The 21625-nt window shown below is 32.6% G+C and overlaps 2 protein-coding genes and 1 pseudogene across 2 annotated transcripts; 2 read left to right on the top strand and 1 right to left on the bottom strand.

Moving 5' to 3' along the window:
- The first annotated feature begins 381 nt into the window (after positions 1 to 381).
- Positions 382 to 5416, top strand: LOC120133815 (annotated as a pseudogene).
- A 596-nt stretch (positions 5417 to 6012) lies between these two features.
- Positions 6013 to 9649, bottom strand: LOC120133978 (traB domain-containing protein-like). The gene is made up of 8 exons (XM_039150459.1): positions 9016 to 9649; positions 8764 to 8811; positions 8537 to 8596; positions 8161 to 8244; positions 7951 to 8055; positions 7418 to 7531; positions 7190 to 7290; positions 6013 to 6565 (listed from the first exon to the last, which is right to left on the bottom strand). Exons 1-8 carry the CDS (start codon positions 9352 to 9354, stop codon positions 6325 to 6327), a joined length of 1092 nt encoding a protein of 363 aa, XP_039006390.1. The 5' UTR covers positions 9355 to 9649; the 3' UTR covers positions 6013 to 6324.
- Positions 9650 to 14101: 4452 nt separating this feature from the next.
- Positions 14102 to 17362, top strand: LOC120134154 (putative zinc finger protein CONSTANS-LIKE 11). Its single transcript, XM_039150628.1, has 5 exons — positions 14102 to 14762; positions 14897 to 15121; positions 15807 to 16153; positions 16414 to 16570; positions 17104 to 17362. Exons 1-4 carry the CDS (start codon positions 14175 to 14177, stop codon positions 16538 to 16540), a joined length of 1287 nt encoding a protein of 428 aa, XP_039006559.1. The 5' UTR covers positions 14102 to 14174; the 3' UTR covers positions 16541 to 16570; positions 17104 to 17362.
- Positions 17363 to 21625: the final 4263 nt, after the last annotated feature.

Below are 21625 nucleotides of genomic sequence, written 5' to 3'. Positions count from 1 at the left end.
TAATAACAAAATTATATCATTTTTCTACCTTTCCACTTAAATTATAAAAATATTACAATTTCTAAACCGACAACAAATAGGTGTTTATTTTCATTTAATACAAATTTGGAAGTAACTAAAATCATCATCATTATTCATGAACTTTTTAATTTGTTACAATATGATTTTTTTTCACTGCTAAGAGGATGTTATACCATTTAATACTTAATAATCATTTTCCACATTCCCTTTAAGCTTTGAAACTTTTGAAAATATACTTATTTATGTTGTGGATTATTTATTCAATCAATTCTATGCCATAGGTTCTAATATTTATAAGATCACTAATGTTGTTAATGATTACATGTTTCAAGATGATCACGAACGTGTTACCAAAAGGAGATGAACAACATTTTCTCCATCCCGATTTTGATAATTTCATTCGCGTTTTTGTCCGCCGTTGACTGCGCATCAAACGGCGCAGGGGAATGGCAGATCCTCACCAATCTAAACTATTCTTCTCATATCCGTCTCCACCCCCACACTCTCCTTTTCGTCACCGTCCTATGTATCCTACAAATCAATTTGACTTTTTAGAGTTCGGTTTAGGGTTACGAATATGAATATAGATATGTTACAATTGTAATCTGTAATCACGTTATTCTCATTTGTTTTACAGGGTGCGGCCAGTCCCGGTCCCTCATGAGGGAACTGTCCCGATCAGTTGCCGATAAGAAAATGGAGTTTGACTCCTTGAAATTGATGTTTATTCATAGGAACACGGAGAAAGTGTTCGCAGATTCCATTGGTGCTTCGTATGGAATAACTAACGGTGTTTTATTATGATCACTCCGTATCTTATAAGTACAGAGGAAAGCTTCGAGCTCGAAGTATATTGAACTCTATTCATCCTTATATGACAGCTGATTCTCCTGAAGAACTTCCTCTAAAGCCCCTTAATTCTCAGGAGGACTTGAAATCGTTTCTAGAAGCAACTGACAAAGCTTTGATTTTAGCTGAATTCTGTGGTTGGGCTCCCAAGTTATTGGCTTAGGTCAAGAATAATGAAACTGGGACTGATTTGACGCCCAAGGTTGCTGGTAGTTTCTTATTGCATTTTGTTTCCAGATTTGACTTGATTAATGAAGAGAGAATTTTGGGTTGGGGTTAGAGGTAATGTTGCTTAAACTTTTGTTTGTTTGTTTTTTTATCTTCTTGAAATTCAGGCAATGGAAAGCGGGATGCTGAAATATGGTGTTGAAAATGGGATTGCTGGAATTCATTGGATTACTGAGTTTAGTATGGTAAATGATAGTATTTCTTCACGGGAGAGTGAAAGTTTGAAATTTGGTCTTGGATTGAGCTGTACCTTATTCGTTTTTCTCTAAGTTGATTGATGATAGAAACTTAGAAGAGAGTTCTTAGTTCCTCCCGAAAGGCTTAAATTTGGGTTGATTTCTCATAGATCATTGATGCCATCGCTTGGTATTGAAGATTCCGGTACATGGATGGCAGTGATGTACTTTAAAGGATGTCCTGGTTGTTCAAAAGTTATTAAAGATGAGGATGACCTCAAGAACGCCTTAGTGACTGACAATTCAGTTGTTCGCGAGGTATGGATTTTTCTACATCTCAGTGCCCTCCAAAAATTGTGGTGGAAGCCTTCTTGGTTTAGAGCTCCTTTTTTTTCCATGGTGTTTTAGGCTTGGTGGGAAAAGATTGATCTTAGGTTGATTGTATACCACTGAAATACATAAAACAGGCACATCGGTAATTGCTTCTTTTTTCTTATTATGGTAGGACACGTGAATAGTATGTTTCTGCCAGTTATGTTACATCTTGCTCTAATCCAAATGCTCTCTAGCTTGAAGTTGCAATTACCCTTTTTGCCGATTACTAAAGCATAGTGAATTAAAGGAACTTGGTCACTATCTATCCCACCAATACTGGCATTACAGCTATCTAGTTGTGTATAAGGCTCCTTAACAATGTATTTGTTAACTATGAGCAAGCATATTATACTTATTATGCATACAGTACAATTGGTTTTCATGCACAGGGGTGGCATTCCAACTGCCATTTTTTTACCTATTTCCTGTGAATTTATATTTAAGTTCCAATCTCCACGTACAATGTGGTTATCTTTTTCTTTCTTTTAGAATATTGATTTTAGTCTCTTATAGCTTGTCTTTCTTATACTGATTATATCTCTTTCTCTCCGTGTTTAACTTCCCACGCAATGTAGCTACAATTTGATGGCCAAAATCTTCCACTTGCAAATAAGCCATCGGTAATCCTTTTTGTTGATAGATCATCTGAAACATCAGAAACTAGAAGCAGTAGGGAAGCTCTTGATGCATTTAGAGAAGTAGCGCTTCAATACCAGATTTCAGATTGGATGAGTTCACAAAATGCGAATCAAGGAAAGTCATCACTTCTGGCTTATAAGGGTACATCAGGGCATCCGAGACTACAGCTATCTGAAACTGCTAAGAAGTTTAAGTTACAGGATAAAATCTCATTCATGATTATAAATGAGGCTAAGCATGCCACTCTAGATAATATAGCCTCAGATTTGCAAGGTGAATCTTTGTAAGAGATCTTAGCTTATCTTATATAGAGAAAGAAGGAAACCAAATTGAGCTCACTTGCAAAGGAATTAGGCTTTCGTCTTTTATCAGATGATCTTGACTCAAAACAGCCCAGGAAGTACCATCACAAACAGATGGTCAATCAAATGACGCCTCACAGCCACCATCTCAGGAAGTTCCTTTAATTGGTACTGCTGATCCACAGGTTCTACCAATGGAAACTGAAAATGCTTTGGTGCGTGAGGAAAAACCAAAATCTATCGGTGTTGAAGTTGGACCTTCTTCTCCATACAAGGAAGATGAGGGAATTTCTCCTGATAAAAGCAAACATTTCATATCTATAGAAACTGAAAAGCTTTTGGAAAGTCTTGATCTAGTTATAGCTGGGGATTTTAAGGCAAAAAGAGAAAATTTCTTCGGAGATAGAGAAGTCCGGGGAACAGGAACCTCAAGTTAAAGAGTTTAAGGGTTCTTTTTTTCTTATGTGATGATAACTATCGACTACTTGAATCTCTGACTGGTGGATCAACAATTCCATCATTGGTTTTAGTTGATCCTAGATCTCAGAATCATTATGTCTACTCTGAAGAAACAATGTTTGGTTACTTGTCAATTTCTAAATTTCTTAAAGAATACCTTAGAGGAAGTCTTGCTCCGTACCAACGCTCTGTGCCTGTTCTTCACAGCCCCAGGGAGTCCACTTCTCCGCCGTTTGTTAATCTAGATTTTCATGAAATTGATTCCGTCCCTCAAGTTACGCTGTCCAAGCTTGTTTTTGGGTCGAATCAAACAGTGGAAATGCGGCCCGTGCCCGCAGTGAGGATATTGTTGTACATTTTAGTAGTAATTGGTGTGGCTTTTGCCAGAGAATGGAATTGGTTGTTCGTGAAGTCTATCGGGCCATAAGGGGTTACATGAAAATGTTGAAAAGCGCCTCTGGGAAAGAGCATGATTTTCACATTTATAATTAGTTAATCCTTTATTCTTCCTGTCATATTTAGACATGTAGCTTTTTTGTGTACTCCTTATTGAAAGAGAGAAATAATAACTAAGTAGGCATATTATTTGATATTTTGAATAAAAATTCTGTGAATTTGTAAAGAGGCACGTGAGGCTGAGGGCCACATTTGGCTCGCTTTGAATGAGGATATTTATTGATTATCTTGAAGTTGTGTTATACAGAAATCATGTTGAGAAAACCTTATGATAACTAGTTATAGTCGTTCAGTATACATGCTTCTCAAAGGCCTTTTTGGAGCCATTATGAGAGATATACACCTAATCTATTGTTTCTCTGTCTCGTCAACTTGACAAATAAAATTCAGTTAATTGGTGATCCATTATATGTGCTTTCTGCTAGGATATGCTGCTTCATGTTTATGAAGTATTTGAATCACTATGATTATTATTACTACCGAACAACTTGTTTGTTTGGTAGAAAGAATGTTAAAATGGGAAAAATGTTCCATAAATAATTATGTATTGACTGGTGTTATATTTGTGGCAGACAACTCGATGAATAATAATACGAAACTTCCACTCATCTATTTGATGGATTGCGCATTGAATGACTGCAGTTTATTCCTAAAATCAGCAAACCAGGTTAATTTTATATTCATTTGTGACTCTTGGTGAAATATGGTAGTCCTTTTTCCTAAACCTCCTATTCTCTACTACGTTGAAATTGTATGCATCCATTGCTGCAAAAGAAAAAGAACAAATTTTGTTTATGATTATGCTTTTTTAACTGTCAATAAAACCTGGGCTTTGCAGAGGGAAGTTTATCCTGCTCTGGTGTTATTCCCGCCTGAAACTGAAACAGCTCTCTCTTACAATGGAGACATATCAGTAACTAACATAATCATAGCTCAGCATGGAAGTAATTCTCATCGTCTCTATGGCGACAAAGGTAACTTCTTCGTCATCTTTGATATGTACATCTCTTAATCTTTGAAGTAGATGGATAAATTTTGATGTTTCCACCCTACTTTTAACCATTCTTCATGCTCACAATTCCCTTTTCCCTTCTTACATTTCTTCCTTTTGTAAACATTTCCTGTTTGCGCAGACTTAATTTCTTTGGTTTCTCCGGTTTTTGTAGGAATTTCATTGACGAGCACCGAAGGAGTTGGGAAGAATCAAGATTCTCCTGGGGTTGCAGTTCACGAGGAAGATGAAACTGCGAAGTACACATCTCATGAAGTAATATTGAAAAACCAGAACCCAAAAAGAGTTTCTGAATACAATGGTGGCCAGTCGAGGTCACACATATCAGTTGTTCGAATAAAGCCACATTTGAGGTGGTGGTTGGTTCAATCCTTACTGCCACCGATAAACCTCTCGAGGTCATCCCATTTGATAGTTCTTAGATTATCATTGTGGGGGCAGATGAAGAAACTGGATTTCAGGGTCTGATATTTAACAAGCCAATCAGATGGGACGCTCTAGATCAACTTGGAGAAGGGATAGAGTCCCTGAAAGAGGCTCCTCTATCTTTTGGAGTCCCCGTTTTAAAAAGGGCGGCGATGCCCTTCATTGCTTTAACTAGGACAGTTAGCAAAACTCAGTATGTCGAAGTATCTCCAGGCATCTACTTTCTTGATCAATTTGCCACGGTTACTAAAATTGAAGAGCTGAAACGAATCGATCAATGACTACTGGTTATTCTTCGGGCACACAGTTTGGGGGTGGCACCAACTGTTTCAGGAGATTGGAGAAGGTGCATGGACCTTGAGCAATGATGGTAAGAGCTTGGATTGGCCGTTGAATTGAGACTTAGGCTTAAGGCCAGGGGTTTCGATGAGAAACGTTCCTTCGCTAAGCTTGTAAATACGAGATTTTGTACTGTAACGGAAATTTGATGCAAGTGAAATTTGAAATTTTGGATTTGTTAAGTTAAAGTTGGAGTTGCCGCATATAGTTATAGGTGGGTTATAACATAATATAAAAAATATTTAGTAAATGCTCAATCCGAGTAAATTAAAATAAAAAGCTTACTGTTTTTGCTGGTTTAGATGCACCATTGTCCCGTACATGATGTACCTTTTAACTCGAGTACCTTTTACCGATCGTAAAAAATTTGAAGTTTAAATCGTTATTTTATTTGTTTCAAGGGAAAATTTTAGTATGTAGTCATTTAACTATTTCAACAGTTCTTGTTTAGTTATTCAATTTTTTAATTATTATTAAACTTAAAATTTTATTTTATTTTAGTCACCTAATTCGATTTGATTTATTCTTTAAATTTGTAACATGTATGTAAGAGTAAAATTATTAGTTTGTTAAACAAAATTAAATTGATTTAGCTATACTCAAATATAAATGGATTATTTCTAAAAACATCCCCAAATATGCCTAAATCAGAAAACTAAGACAACAACGCTTTGAAATATATTTATTAGCAAATAGCATCAGAATCTTTTATGTACCTGCGGGTAACAAGTGAAGTAGAAGAAAGGGAAATAGCTTGCGAGGACACAACTGAAGCAAATCAGCTGCTATACAAAGGAAGAAAAATAATGAAGACTAAAACCGAAATTTATGAGTGTCAACATGGATACAAAATGATAAAACTGCTTTTATCTTAATCATTTATACCAACCAGCATACCTGTTTTTCCGAATTGGATCCCAATTTTTGTGAAACAAACTGGTTATCAGTCAGTTCCTTGGAGTTTGAACCTTATATATCAAGCTTAAGACGAGTTTCTTCACCAAAATCCAAGTTTTGCTCAATCAAAAATGCTTTTAGTGGATTATTTCTTCCCCGCAAGATAGATGCCTGCAACCATAGCCACACCAGAAGCCGCGATGCCCAGCGATATGAGAATTTTGCCACCTGAAACTGTCGGCTTCTGTGAAGGAAGTGTCATGAGATTGTCCATCAAAACAGGCTGCTTCCAATATTTCTTAATTCCTTGCAAGTGACCTTTACCGACTACCGCAACAACTGAAGTATGCTCGCTAGCAATTCTTAGTAATGTGGATGACATGAACCTGAATGTTTACACAAGTTTTAGAAGATCAAACACAAAAAGTAGCACAGGTATAAAACGTGCGCTTCAAAAAGCATAAAATGAAAAGGCTTAATAATACTTCGTTATTCAACATGCAAGGCTAGGGAAAAACTATAAGGGCAGGCTTAAATCATAAATGGTTATACAAATTTTGAAGCACAAACCAAGCAACTTCAATGGTTAAGGGATTTGTTGTTATCCCTTGAGGCCCCGGGTTCGAGCACCGCATTGCAGGGATATTATCATTTATTGTCAAATGGTTAAGAGTCTTTGAACACATACTACCTTATATTCATCCCAAATTTATCAACAACAAAAAAATGAAGAGAAAGAAAACCATTAAATTTAGATTTGTAGTCAAAAGAGAAATACTAACACTCAAAGTTAACCAAATACAACGTGTTGGATATGGGCATGTGTATGAGAAAGGTATGCTCATTTTTTTTTCTCGTTTATAGACACACATTTGGAAGGTCATGCCCCTATATCTATGTCTGAATATGTTCCGGACAATGGTGCTTTAGAAAATTAAATAAAAGTTCAAGTAACATAATCTGGTACAAAAATTTTGATAAGCATCTAAGAGAGAAAAAAGAATACTGACTGGTCTCGTTCATGTACAAGAGTTTCCATTAAAGTTGGGAATTCCTTGCTCATTTCTTGAATAACAAGAGTCAGCATGTCAACATCATCCATGTCCTTCAACTGAACATACAATATATTTTTTAGCATCATAAGTACTTAGTTTTCATGAAGTCTGAGTGCTTTAATATATGAAAATGTAAATAAAGCACATTTATTGAAGATGAAATAAGAGCATAATAAAGTTCACCATTTTGTTAAGCTCGTCAGGGCTCGGCAAGAATACTGCTTGAAAAAGCAAGGAATACAGTAACTTTATCTTATGCCAAAGTGGCATTTTCCCCCAGGTTCTGCGCAAAGTAACCTGTTTCATCCAATCCAATATTTGAAAATGCTTGCAGGTGAAGTTTTAAAATAACCGTACATAGAATGCTACCCTAGCACGAAATGTTGAGAAAACGGTAGCATAGCCACATATAGCACCACCATGACAGATGACACCATCCATATTTAGCAGTGCTGAGAGGCTTATGCACATTATCTTGCATTCAACATTACGTGATTTAAATATTCGAAGAAAAAAGGTTTTAAAATGTTTCCTTGAGCAATTAGGTGGAGAAATCCTGTCCAACTTCTTTTATTGAGAAACATAAATTAAACATTTGACTACCTTCTCAACAATTTGCCTTCAAACAATAACTAGATCGTCGCACATAAATTTGAGTTTTCTCCAATAACTTTTGACAATGATGTTTTCTTTTAGCAACCCGTGAAACATCTTACCTGTACAGGACGATCACCAAGAATCACCTTGCCACCATACTTCATTGCTTCTTCAAATGCCACACGAAATTCAGACCCGGGGAAGACATCAAGCCTACTAGCAACCTATCAGTATTGAGTAATGATTTAGGACACGCAAATTGCTTACTCATTATGGGAACAACAGCAATGCCAAAGGAATGGGGACAAACGGTATTAAGATATAAGTACCTTAGCAAGAAACCAGCTGTAAAGGATACCAAACATGTTATGCTTCTTTTTCCACATATCTACCATTTCTCCCATGGTTGGTACCTGGTAATTGATAGATTTAAAATACGAAGATGAAAATCTAGCAACAGAATATTAAAACCTAGAAAATATGCGACACCAGGGCAGTCAAACAGATTTACAATCAAAACAAAGGCCCAATGCCATGACCAAGTTATGCAAGGTTAATCAGAGAATGCACAAGAATATCAAAAGAGTGCAGCAAGCTCAAAAAAGGGTGGCAAAAATTATTTCATCAATATCCAAATTCCAATATCTGGAGCCTCATGTTAACCCTTCCTTTAAAAGCAAAGAATTTACTAAAGAAAGAACAAACCTTTAAATTCTGCGGAGTAAGCACTGCAACTCGACTTGAGCATAACTCCAAGAAAACAACCTAAAGGAGACAATTTTTTTTAAAAAAAAAAGATGCATGTGAGTTTAGAATTTCAAGTTAATTGCTGAGGTGAGTTTCAAGTCACCGTACAATATAAACACAGGCAGCTAACCTGCTAAACGATCCATCCATGAATCAAGAGTTAATTAGTTTCAGAAGAGAAGCACCTGTGGTTTCAAACTACTGATTACAGCTTCAACTTCTATGCATGACTCCTGCAAAACCACAATAAGTAAATATCAATCTCTTTCTATAATACTCATTGCCCATCCAAGATTATCGCTGATGACTTTCAGAGAATTTACATATAGGTTTCATTTAAAGCTTAATTTAAGGAAGAAAAAAAATCCGATTTTTAAATTCTATGAATTTCCAACATTTTCTCATTAAACCAATCAGAAACCAAGACCGGCACGTGCCATGGAGACGTGCGCAGTCCCAACCAAGTACACATCGCAATTACCGCCCTCAGCGGAAGATTCGCAGGAGAGAACCATCACGCTCCTCAAAAGCTCCTCCGGGAGTTCCCTTCTCTCCGAGGAATCGGATCTGTCGTTCATAGAAACATTGTCGTCATTGTTGCCGTCATAACCCTCGTTTAGTATCTCTTCTTCTTCTTCTTCTTTTCCTTCATCCTCCTCCCTTTCAACATTCACGATGCTATCGCCCAATGCATCCACAAAATTAGGGTTAGGGCTTTCGATGTGCACAAAATCCTCGCCGCTCGGTTGATCAGATTCCGTCGGCATCGGCTCCATTGCCGGCAGTTTGAGCTTGTAATCGAAACGGTTGACGGCGTTGGCGGAGAAAGTGGCTATTATAGGGTTTTAAGGACCGTTAATTGATTCAAATAGGGAAGAGGGGAGATTGTTTAGGAATAACGGGGAGGGAATTTAGAGGAAGAAAAGAAGCTAGAGAAGGGTGACTCGGGCGAGATGACTGGGTTGAGTGGGCGAGTCAAGAGTAACGTATAAACCGTTCCGGTTAAGGGATTCGTTGTGTACAAAGAGGAGCATGATTTGCACTTCGGACCGGGAGAATTGCTGTTTGCAGGTTTGGCCTTTTATCATTTCAGTTATTTATAGCCTGCTTGAAGCGCTCAATTTTTTTATTTTTATTTTTTATTTTCAAAACAAATTAAGTTAATGATTTTTTTATTCAATTGAATCTTTAAATTAAAAAATTAATTAGTTAAATTCTTTCATCAATTTTAATAGTCAAATTTTAATAATTTTTATTAATACATTATTATTATTATAACATACACTATAATTTTATCACATAAAATTTAAAAATAATTCTAATTATTAAAAATCTAAAAGAATTTTAATAAATTAACGAATTTCTAAAAATGTTATCTAACAATATATAATTTGAGATATTATGTGATTTTAAAGTAAATATGTGAGTATATTTTATGTTATCTAATCTATGAATGCAGTTTGTGTTCTCAGATAACTTAATATTATCTCGATGCATTACTTATATTAATTTTTATAATTAAAATTATTTATATATTTTAACTCACCTATATCATTAGATGATAAATTGCATATTAAGATAAGTTTGGTAAACTTCTTAATCTTGCAATGTATCTCTTGAGCTATGTTGTGATAAGTTTTATGTAATTATGATACATGTTTTTTTGTAAACATGAATCAAACTAAATTGTGACCTATTAAGGAGATATAAGCTTATCTATTCTACTTGGTAAGCAAGATAAGAATCAAATATAATAAACTCATGATAAGCATGTCTTTGGATGATAAGTTTAGTGTGGGTATACATAACATGTTTTAGAGTCTATTGAGTTCATTTTGGAGTTTAATTACGATTCTTTGACGCATAGGGGAAAATTATGAGTCTTTTATGAAAAGGAGGATGATCATTCTAAATTAATTAACGAAGAATAAGAGATTTATGTATCTATAACTACTTATACTCCAATGGACTAATCTATTAAATATACATTGATATGAAATTTCTATATGTTATGATCATAAATACAAGTAAGTTCCGTCGATAAGTTATTTTCATTGTAATCATTAAGAGCTTATGTTTTTGACATCTTTAGTTTACATTTTGTTAACTATCCTACTAAATTATATAAGTTTTTTTTATCTTTATTTTTTTATCATTTCACGTACTCAATCTTTATAGCATTATTGAGATCGTATTTAGATATTATAAATCAGTTTTAAATTAGTGTAAATGTCGTTTGGTTTAAACTTTTAGATGGTAGTATATAAATATAAATATAAATATAATTTTTTAGATATTATACGAGGTTTATGCATAAATTATTTTTTAATGTTTGTTTAGGTTTATAAGGTCATATAAGTAATGCATGAAGTGCTTACATGATGCTTGGATAGTGATCATAAAGAAAGTTGAGTTTCATAAGTACCTTTATAAATAGATTGATTGTATTTAGAATTAAACATTTAATTGTGTATTGACTTAATAAGTGTATGTTGAGTGTATTTTAATGTTTAATTTTGTATTTTTGTGTTGTTGGGCTTAAAATGATATTTTTAGTAAAATGAAATCGAGGTTTTGAAATTCGTCGGCAATTCAAAATTATCTTAAAGATTTTGAGACTCGCTAGAATTGATAATTTTTATATAACTTTATCGTATGTTGTGTGATTCAATCATTCAAAATTATCTTAATTAGATTTTTATGCATGATCAATGTTTGATATTTATTTAGAAGTATTTAAATTTTATGTTAACCATTGATATCTCTGGTCTAAATTTTATCTAAATCGAATTTAAAGTGTTAAAAAAAAACTCCTAGTGTCAACCCTTCAAATCAAATGAAATACCACTCACACGAATAGGTTCTCCTTCCCATAAACTACGAGACCACCCCGACAACGATGAAGCACGACGGTGCTAGCAGAGTAAGACTTGCCAGATTCTTACCTTAGATTGACCAATGACCATCGTAGCATGAAGATGACAGGGACAAACTATTAACAAAGTTGAATATAATTTTATGAGAAAATAATTTCAGTGACCGAAAATGTCTTATAATATACGATTTTAATCAAAAAAATTTTGATTTACGAAAATAACTAACAAATTCGCAACGTAATCTCAAAATCGCAACGCGAACACCAGTTTCGCAACACAGTTTTCAATTTCGCAACGCGATTCTCCAGAATCGCAACGCGGTTTTCAAATTCGTAACACGAATTTCGTTTTCGCAACGCTAGTTACCGATATATGTAAACACAACTATTCGCAACTCAGTTTTTTGTTTTCACAATGCGAATTTCAAAACTCGAATTCGCCAATTTCGCAACTAAATTACCGATATAGGTAAACTTATAGAAAAAATCCAATAAAAATCCGAATTCAATAATTTGAAAACTGAGTTGTGTTTACCTATATCGGTAATTAAGGTTGCGAAATTCGAGTTGCGAAAATGAAATTCGCGTTGCTAATTTGAAAACTGAGTTGCGAATAGTTGTGTTTACCTATATCGATAATTAACGTTGCGAATAGTTGTGTTTATGTATATCGGTAATTAGAGTTGCGAAATTTGCGTGGCGATTTTGGAGAATCGCGTTGCGAATTTGAAAACTGTGTTGCGAAACTGGAGTTCGTGTTGCGAATTTGTTGGTTATTTTCGTAAATAAAAAAAAATAATTAAAATCGTATATTATAAAATATTTTCGGTTACTAAAGTTATTTTCTTATAGTTTTATACATTTTTTCTGAATTAATAAATATTATCAAAATTGAATATATTTTTTCAAATTAATAAATTTAAACACTAAAAATAAATTTAACATTTTAGGCAAGTGAGTAGGGCACGTAAGCAGTATATCTCACGACAAGTCAAAACCCTTTTAGAGACATAAACCACGTGTCAATCCGTAATCTCGAGATACGGGGGTACACTATCGTCTTAGAGTTCAAATAGAAAACCCGGCTTCCGACGTGGTAATCGGTTTGTGACCACTTTTTTAAGGAACCACCCTCAATCATCTACTTATTTACCATCGTTGCCACCACCCGACCAAACCGGATGACCGCAATAAAATCTTATGTCCACGTCATCCTAGAGTATCTGGCAAAAGTGTTTAAATGTATTAATTCCCAAATTAATACACTTATCCGATTATTTTTTTATTTACAGTATTTTTTACAGGATTTTGAAATCTCTCGGCATCTTCAGGGGTGTTGATTGTTTCTTGGGATCTCTAGGCGTCTTTAATTGAAATCTAAGAAAAAAAATTGGCGTTTTTACACAAATATCACCTTAACAGAAATTAATTACTTATTAGACACTGTTTAAAAATATTTTACGGATCTAACAAATTTTTAAATATTTTCTATAAAATTATTTCTGCATTAAATTACACAATATAATTATGTCTACCAATTATCACTTGACACTTTTTGATGCGTTTTTAACCCTTTCAAAATCCTATACGTATAGTGTATTCTAAAAAAACTTTGAGATTAAATAATTTAAAATATAAATAATTTTATAAAATATTACGGGTCATCATCATCATCGTCATTTTGAAAATAATTTTACAGAAAGGTGCGGTACATACACCGCATAGGATTTTGAAAAATATTTATAAAAGTTTTATAACTAATATTTATTTTTCAAAATCATATGCGGTGAATGTGTCGCGCCTTTCTGCAAAATTATTTTTTAAAATCCTAGAATATATTATACATATAGGATTTTGAAATGGTCAAAAACGCATCATAAAGTGTCAAGTGGTAATTGGTAAACATAATTGTATTATGTAATTTAATGCAGGAATAATTTTATAGAAAATATTTAAAAATTTGTTAGATCTGTAAAATATTCTTAAACAGTGTCTAACAAGTAATTAATTTCTGTTAAGGTGATATTTGTGTAGAAACGTCAACTTTTTTACTTCTAAATACGTCGAGATTTCAACAATGAAATTCACCCTAAAGACGTCAAAAAATCTAATCCAACTCTAAAAACGTCGAAAATCCCAAAATCTTATAAAAAATATCCTAGATCAAAAATTAATTAGATGAATGCATTAGTTTGAAAATTAAACATTCTCACGTCCTTATTTGGGCACTTTCGCCAGAGTATCAACGTCCACAAAGCTAACATTGCACCACGTGGCACTCACCCAACGAACTTCGGACAAATGTGATAAATAGACCGATTTTGCTCGCAGAAAATTTTAACTTCCAGTAACCGACGCTGACAGCTTTTCACTGATATAACCTTTTCCTTCGCCAATTTCGAATTGTTTCGCTCAAAATTCAAAGAATGTTTGCTTTTTCTTGATGAATTATGCGGTTATTTGGAGGCTGGGATTCGGTGTTTTTCATTGAAGTGGTAAAGCCTAAGCTTATTTTACATTTCCCATGATCTTAAAGCATTCAAATGATTCAATTCATTCGAAAGCATTCAAATGATTCAATTCATTCGTTCTTTGTACGTTATTTGGGTATATTTTAATGGGGTTTTTTGTTTGTTTGTTAATTTCAATGATGAAGGGTAGTTTTCAATAGGATTCCCGCCCACGAGCAGTAGTTTTTGTTGGAAAAGTTGAGAGAACGGGATGGAACCTATATGCGATTTTTGTCGAGGGGAAAGAGCGGTGGTTTACTGTAAATCGGATTCGGCTCGGCTTTGCTTGAGCTGTGATGGGTGCGTTCACTCTGCGAATTTGTTGTCACGTAGACACGCTCGTTCACTTTTGTGTGAGATATGCAATTCTCAATCAGCGGTAGTTAGATGCTTGGATGAGAAATTGTCTCTTTGTCAAGATTGTGATAGGAACGGCATCGGTTGCTCGAGTTTGGGACATTGTCGAGAAGCATTGAATTCTTATACAGATTGTCCTTCTTTGGCTGAGTTTAGAATAATCTGGTCTTCGGTTCTCCGTACTTCGTCTCCCGCTGTTGTCGACGTTGATGGGCCACTCGGTGCTTCCCCTGCTAATGAAAATTGTTTTGCTGACTGTTTGAATCAAACAGAACAAGGGGGCTCATTTGAATTGGCTGGTACCAGCTTAAATGAACTGGATTCTTGTTCTGAGATGAAGCCTAGTATGGAGTTAACTTCTCTGATATCACCAAATGCAAATTACGTTCCTTATTATAGAGATGGAGAACATCTTTTTTCAGGCGAACCGAGTATGCCAAATGTATGTTTTTTTTTGGTGCTGTATTTATTTGAGTTGGTGATAGAAACTACTAAATTTAAGTGATCACTTGATTCCTCCAATGTGATGGATCATTTCTGATTACATGATTCGATCGTTTGCCTCCTTTGTTGCAGGGTTATTCTGACCTCAGAGATTGCAAAGTTCCTGATGGTTATGGCCTATGTGAAGTTCTCAACATGAACGATGTTCAACTAAGCTTCGAAACTGCTGAGGAGATATTTGTCTCTTCTCAAGGTCAAACTAGGTACCAGTTTGAGAAGATAGGGACAGACTGCCTTATAATGGACAAAACTTTATCAGTAACCAAATTTAACGGTCCTATTGGGAACATGTTAGAGGTTTTTATTCCAATTTCAATTGATAATAAAGGCATCTTTTGTTAAGTATTCTATTTCTTCCCTTCCCATTTTCTCATATATTTTGTAGTATTGTGAGTATGTGCATCTAATATGTTTCTGATATAAAGTAAAATCTGGTACATGAAAAATTGGAAACCTTGTGCTCTAATAGAAAACCCTTTATTTTTGACCTAAGTCACCCACATATGCAGCATTTGTTTGGAATAACCGACTCATTTCACATTAGTCTCTGCTCGTATGAGCAAATCGTACCTTGTATTACTAACTTCTTTCTACAAATCAAACAGACACGTGCTAAGGAAAGAGAAATAAGCATTTGATATATGGAAGTTTGGGAATCGCTCAAGTTAATAATTGCTAGGATCAAGTCGAGACTCTCCTCCATGATCCATTATTAGATGCTTTAACCTGTCAGGCCTAGTCATTGACGTCCATAAGCAACAAGATTGGTATGGTAGTCATGTTATTGTGTTGACAAGACATTCTAGCATTTGCATGCTTTTTATTTATCGAGCTTACTTATTACTGCTGTTATTCTAGAGAAATGACAAACCTGCAACTACATGCTTAATTGTGTTCTTGTTTTTATATGTTTCCTTGTTAAATTGGATAAGAGATTTTAAGCCTGTTCGTGGTTGACAAGCCACCGTTGTGTACTTAACAGGCATCACCATCCGAACAAAAGGAGATCCTGCCTTTTTCATCCTCTCAAGTTGGTGGCTCAGCTAGTATGATGGCTTCCATGACTGGCACTTCCAATTGCATGCTTATGAATCCGGATTGTAACAGAAACATCAATCTGGGATATCCTGTTGGTCAAATTCCTTCGATGGCAGCTCTTCCACTATCCAACTTTACAGGAAAAAATAGCCCTTCTGATTACAAAGACAGTGGATTATCTCCAGCTTTTCTAACTGGTGACTCCCGATGGGAATCAAATTCAGAAGCTAGTTGGCCACAAGCTAGGGATAAGGCAAAGAAGAGATACATTGAAAAAAAGAAAACACGAATGTATGTTTCTCATCTTTGTTCCATTGAAAGTAGTGTTTTACATTCTGTTTTCAGGTTAATATGATCATGAGATAATTCAATTTTGGGTTAAAAATATGTTTAAAGTGATGTTTTACTGATTTAAGATGGAGGAGTCTGTTTTTGCAAAAAAAATTAGACATTCAGTTTAAATAGCTATTCATTCACATGGTCAGAGTGATATATGACAAAGTCCTGTTCAATTAAAGTCTAACTGGTATTTTTCATTTTTCTATTTACAGATTTGGTAAGCAAATAAGATATGCCTCCCGTAAGGCCAGAGCCGACACTAGGAAACGTGTGAAAGGCAGATTTGTAAAAGCAGGTGAAGAGTGTGACTATGATCCTCTCGTTGCACGGAACTGCTAAGGCAGATTATGAAAGCTTCTGATCATGACGGTAACATATTTAATAAGATAATAGTTGGACTTAGCATACAAAGAGATTAATCTCGGCATTGGTAGCATATTGCATGCACTTTCAACGTTCAAGTGTTAACCCTTTCATTTCATCGCTTAGGAGCTGATAGAATCTTGCTCAATGCTAGATTGCAAATGTTGATAAAAATACCTGATGCATAAACTTATGCAACTTTTAAGATTTTCCTCTCTTAAAGTACTTTTTTGTGCGTCATTTCCTTGTATACATGCTCAACTTAGGCCTTTTCAATTGAACTTATTATTAGTGATTTACTTAATCAAAATAACCGAGCTCATCCCCGAGCTTCTATGAACTGCCTCAGTTATGCTTGCGTTATAGTTCCGTATGATTGCTAACGGGGCTCTTGACAATATATTATTCGTGTAAAACCACTGCTTATCTTACATGCCACGCTAGAAACCGACATGATACTTCTCTGAGCTTCATTAACCACAGAAAAAGGGAAATTATACACTTCATACTGAGAATGTTGTTCTATTGATTCCTTGCAGGAAACTATATATGAAGGTACACATCAAGGTGTCCAACTGGCTTTGAAGAACCTTGAAGTAAAACCTTTGGTGCATATTACTTCTGACTTAGACCCTTTTTTTCTTAGCTTTTGCCAACCATCTAATGTCTCCGTTGCACAAGGCAAAACCCTTGTTGCAAGTTAGTTTTTGTTAATATTATTTTATCTTTCGAACCGGTGCAAAACACGTGCTCCGTTCCATGTAATAAACATTGATCCTTGGTCATCGAATTGAAATAAGTAGTAGAACTTGGTCACAGTTTATCCTTTTTTATTTCTTTGGTATTTGGAGTACCGTATATTCTTATGCTGCCTGCTTTTTTAGTTAGCAGATGAAATGAACTTCTCAAGAATGAAATAGGGAAACTGCTTGAAGAAAAGGAAGAGGAAGAGGATAGTGTACCATGTATATGCAGGAAGCAAATGATGATGTACTATAAAACACTCAAGTTGTGATAAAAAGAAAATGTGATTACTTGTAAACCTTGTTCTAAACCTCTATACATGCTTGGAAACCTCTTTTTAAAGACTTTAGGGGCGATATATATATAGGAGGATGCTGCTACGCTTGATGAGTAACGTTTGACGAGTACCGATGAGAATCGTTAATGATTAATACCATTAAATTAATTTATAAAATGCTAAATTATAAAGTATTACAGGTATAATTATAAATTAGTTAAAATATAAATGTAATTTAATTAAAATATAATATTTATGAAACATTAGTTTTTCGGATAAACTATATCCTTGATCACCTAACTATTTACCCTTTTTACTTTAACCACTGATTTTTTAATTTTGTCAATCGGGTCACCTAACTATTTAATTATAGTCAATTAAGCCACATGTCGTTAAATATTAACGGAGGAGATGATGTGACAGTTAATAAAATTTGTATAATTACTCATTTAATCCTTATTACTTACACATTCTATTAATTTGGTCCTAACTTTTATTTAATTCAATAAATTTAATCCTCAATACGATGGTGACATGTGTCACTGTGTGATTGAATGTTTTTTTAATATTTTTTATTTAATAATTTTATCATCCAATCAAATGGTGTCACGTGTCACCAATTAAATGAATAAAAAATAAATTAAATCAATAACTGCAGCTGGTGGAGACTGAACCTATGACACAAGCAAAAAAACTATGCACCCTAACTACTAAGCTAGCTAAATTAGTCTAGTATATGAAACATAATATATATAATTTATAATATAGTTAATGGTAATAAATAACCTTATAAGGACTCAAACATGAAATAATTGAATAGTATGAAAATATAATATATATGCATAAATATTATAATTTCTTAATAAACAAATGTGGTTAATTAAATTACATTTAATGCAAAAATTAAAATAAAAGTGGATTCAATATGTTATAATTGAAGTGCATCATTTTACATATTTTCAATTAATAAATTTTCTTTATTATTTTAATTTTGTTGAACTAAATATATCATATTTTATATTTTAAAATATTATAACATCAATCGGATTCTAATCTTATTTAACAACTCTATATTAAAATAGACTAATTCAATAAAATCAAGTTTCCCATAAAAATTTCTTCTAATATATAATGAATAAATAATAAAATATAGAATTCTTACTCTAACCGGGATTGACTGATATAAACAAGTCAATGCATAAACTAAAATGTTTAATATGATAAGCCCTCAAATATCAGGAAAATTCTAAGTAAACGAAACTCTTAGTTATATTTCAATTATAATATATTAAAACTACTTTATTTTTATTATTTCATTAAAATGATTTAAAATATAAATAAAATACAATCACATATTAATTAGTTATAATATATATATATCATATTATCGTATTATTCAATTATTCCATGTTGGAGTTCTTATTAGATCATTTTCCTTTTTTTATCGCTATTAGTTATATATATTATGTCGTGATAAGTTTGACATTTGATTGGTGCAGCCTAGTGGTTGGGGCATTTGTTTTTTCTCCTCATGTCTTGGGTTCAAACCCCACCAATAGCGATTATTAATTCAAATTATTTTCTATTCATTCAATTGGTGACATGTAGCACCATTTGATTGGATGGAGAATCTATTAAATTAAATAAATAATTTAAGAAAAAAACATTCAATCACATAGTCACACATGAGGATTAAATAAAAGTTATAACCAAATTAATAGAACGTGTAAGTAATGAGAACTAAATGTGTAATTATATAAATTTTATTAACTATCATGTCATCTCCTCCATTAATATTTAACGGAAGGTGGCTCGATTGACAAGATTTAAATAATTAGGTGACCCGATTGACAAAATTAAAAAATCGATGGTTAAAGTAAAAAGCGTAAATTGTTAGGTGGTCAATGATATAGTTTAACCTAAAAACTAATGTTTTGTAAATATTTTATTTTAATTAAATTACATTTAGATTTTTAACTAATTTATAATTATATATAATTTAACGTTTTTTAAATTAGTTTAATGATATTCATCGTTAACCGTACTCATCTACGCTCGATGAGCGTTGTAGAATTTTTCATATATATATAAAGACTTTTAGGGGTATTTGGTTCGCGAAAAAATCATTATCAAAGGGAATAATTTTTCGGAATTGTATTTTCACATATGGTTCACAGTAAATATTATTACCAATAGTAATAGTTTTTTGTTAGAATAGTGGAAATGACATTACTTCCAAATTCTTAGATATTACACAATTTCCACAACTTTGGATAAGAGTAAACCTAAAATAATAAATTCTTTTCATATGAATCCTTTGTAATTCTTATTCATCATGTTTTACTCAAAATTATAAAAAAAATCATATACAAAGGGTTTGATTTAATAAAATACTAATAAATTTGAGTTGTTAAAATTATTTTATATTTTTAATACTTGAATTTTTTTATAATTTTATGTGGTGCAAAATAATATTATTATAAAAATATAATTATTTAATATAATACTTGACTTTGAGTTATTAAAAAATAGATCTTATACATTAAAAAATTGTTATATTTGTTCACTTGATACTGCATAATATTTTTTATATTATATTATATTTTATATAAACAAATATGATATTTATGAAAATTATTTAACTAATTATATTAATTATATATGTTAAATGTATTGTTTTCTGAAAAGTTAGATAGTGTAACTATTAAAATATTTCTATGAATTTTTATTTAAATATTTAAGTTTAACTTGTTGAAAAGAACTATTATAATGATACTTTGGTAAAATATACATCCAAATATCGTAACCTCACAATCCTTCTAAATAAACCAAATGAGGTAATATAATATTCTTAGAGTAATATTGCATTACAGTAATCTTATACTCAAAGATAATCTTAAATTCCATGAACCAAACGTCCCTTTATTGTAATCCTTCGAGGCTCATTTTTAGTTTCACTTTTGGTAAAATTATGCTTTAGTCTTTGAACTTCTTATTTATAATATATATGACTCATTTAAATCCAAAACTAACGTGATGGTTACTAATTGCATACGAATCATAATACTCATTAATTCATGTTTAGTTTTGTTTTTACAAATTGGATATTTCATCCCTCATACTCTAAAGTTTTTACAATTTTATCCAAATCTTAAATTTGACATTTCTTCACTAGAAATAAGGCATTATACCTCAATTTGTGAAATAGTATAATCTATTTTAATAATGAACTTGATTTTGTTATTAAAACAATATAAAAAAAATATTAGGATAGCATGAATTCTAATACTAAGATTTTCGAGGTGTTACAATATTATTATTCATTAGTCAGTATTAATACTGATTTCACATTCTATTTTTTAATCAATGTTTTGAACACACTTAAATGTCGATACCCATATAACAAATATCGATATTTATATTTAAATATCAACACTTAAACTTTTTTTAAAAAAAAATTGTCTAAAGAGTATTGACGCTTATCTATCATTATGTATTAATCTAATTTGTGTTTATATTTCAAATTCTTCGTTACAATTTTCGAAAAACAATTTTCTTTTTAAAAGTTAAATTAAAATTTAAAAATAAAACGGCATTACATGTTAAATCCATCGACTTATTGAATTATATCAATCAACCATGCCAAATCTACAATTTTGTAACTTCATGGCCCCAGTTTGGTCGTTTTAATATAATTGCATGAATAATAAAAATAATACTAATATAAATTCATGAATGCTTGGTTTGGAAAGTAGGTTCTTAATTATTTTAAGATGCTTCCCTGTTTAAATCACTAATCTCCATATTACTTGAATAATTTTGGTTGACTTCCAATTGTTTTTTAATTTATATAATTTAGCCTGGAGCGGTGCAACTCCACAAGTACCTAAACAATATTAATATTATATAATCTTTTCTTCTTAAAAAAGCAATATTATATAATCTTGTATTTATAGAACTTCTTTATCATCTTTTGATAAAATTATTGTTATAATTTTTATTTTCACTTTAAAAGTAAAACCGCATATAGGGGGTCAGAA

This window comes from Hibiscus syriacus, unplaced genomic scaffold (genome assembly GCF_006381635.1).
Source record: "Hibiscus syriacus cultivar Baekdansim isolate YM2019G1 unplaced genomic scaffold, ASM638163v2 tig00110597_pilon, whole genome shotgun sequence".
NCBI classification, from domain to species: Eukaryota; Viridiplantae; Streptophyta; class Magnoliopsida; order Malvales; family Malvaceae; genus Hibiscus; species Hibiscus syriacus.
Note: the sequence above shows the minus strand (reverse complement) of the source record. Positions and strands in the feature narration are given on the sequence as shown.

What these genes read in the sequence shown, in the direction of transcription:
- LOC120134154 (XM_039150628.1), top strand. Translation starts at nt 14,175, where the DNA reads ATGGAACCTATATGCGATTTTTGTCGAGGGGAAAGAGCGGTGGTTTAC. An exon ending in GCGAACCGAGTATGCCAAAT is followed by an intron (nt 14,763 to 14,896) that starts GTATGTTTTTTT and finishes CCTTTGTTGCAG; the next exon opens with GGTTATTCTGACCTCAGAGA. An exon ending in GAAAAAAAGAAAACACGAAT is followed by an intron (nt 16,154 to 16,413) that starts GTATGTTTCTCA and finishes TTCTATTTACAG; the next exon opens with ATTTGGTAAGCAAATAAGAT.
- LOC120133978 (XM_039150459.1), bottom strand. Translation starts at nt 9,354, where the DNA reads ATGGAGCCGATGCCGACGGAATCTGATCAACCGAGCGGCGAGGATTTT. An exon ending in GGACTGCGCACGTCTCCATG is followed by an intron (nt 8,812 to 9,015) that starts GCACGTGCCGGT and finishes GTGGTTTTGCAG; the next exon opens with GAGTCATGCATAGAAGTTGA. An exon ending in CTTGTACATGAACGAGACCA is followed by an intron (nt 6,566 to 7,189) that starts GTCAGTATTCTT and finishes GTAAACATTCAG; the next exon opens with GTTCATGTCATCCACATTAC.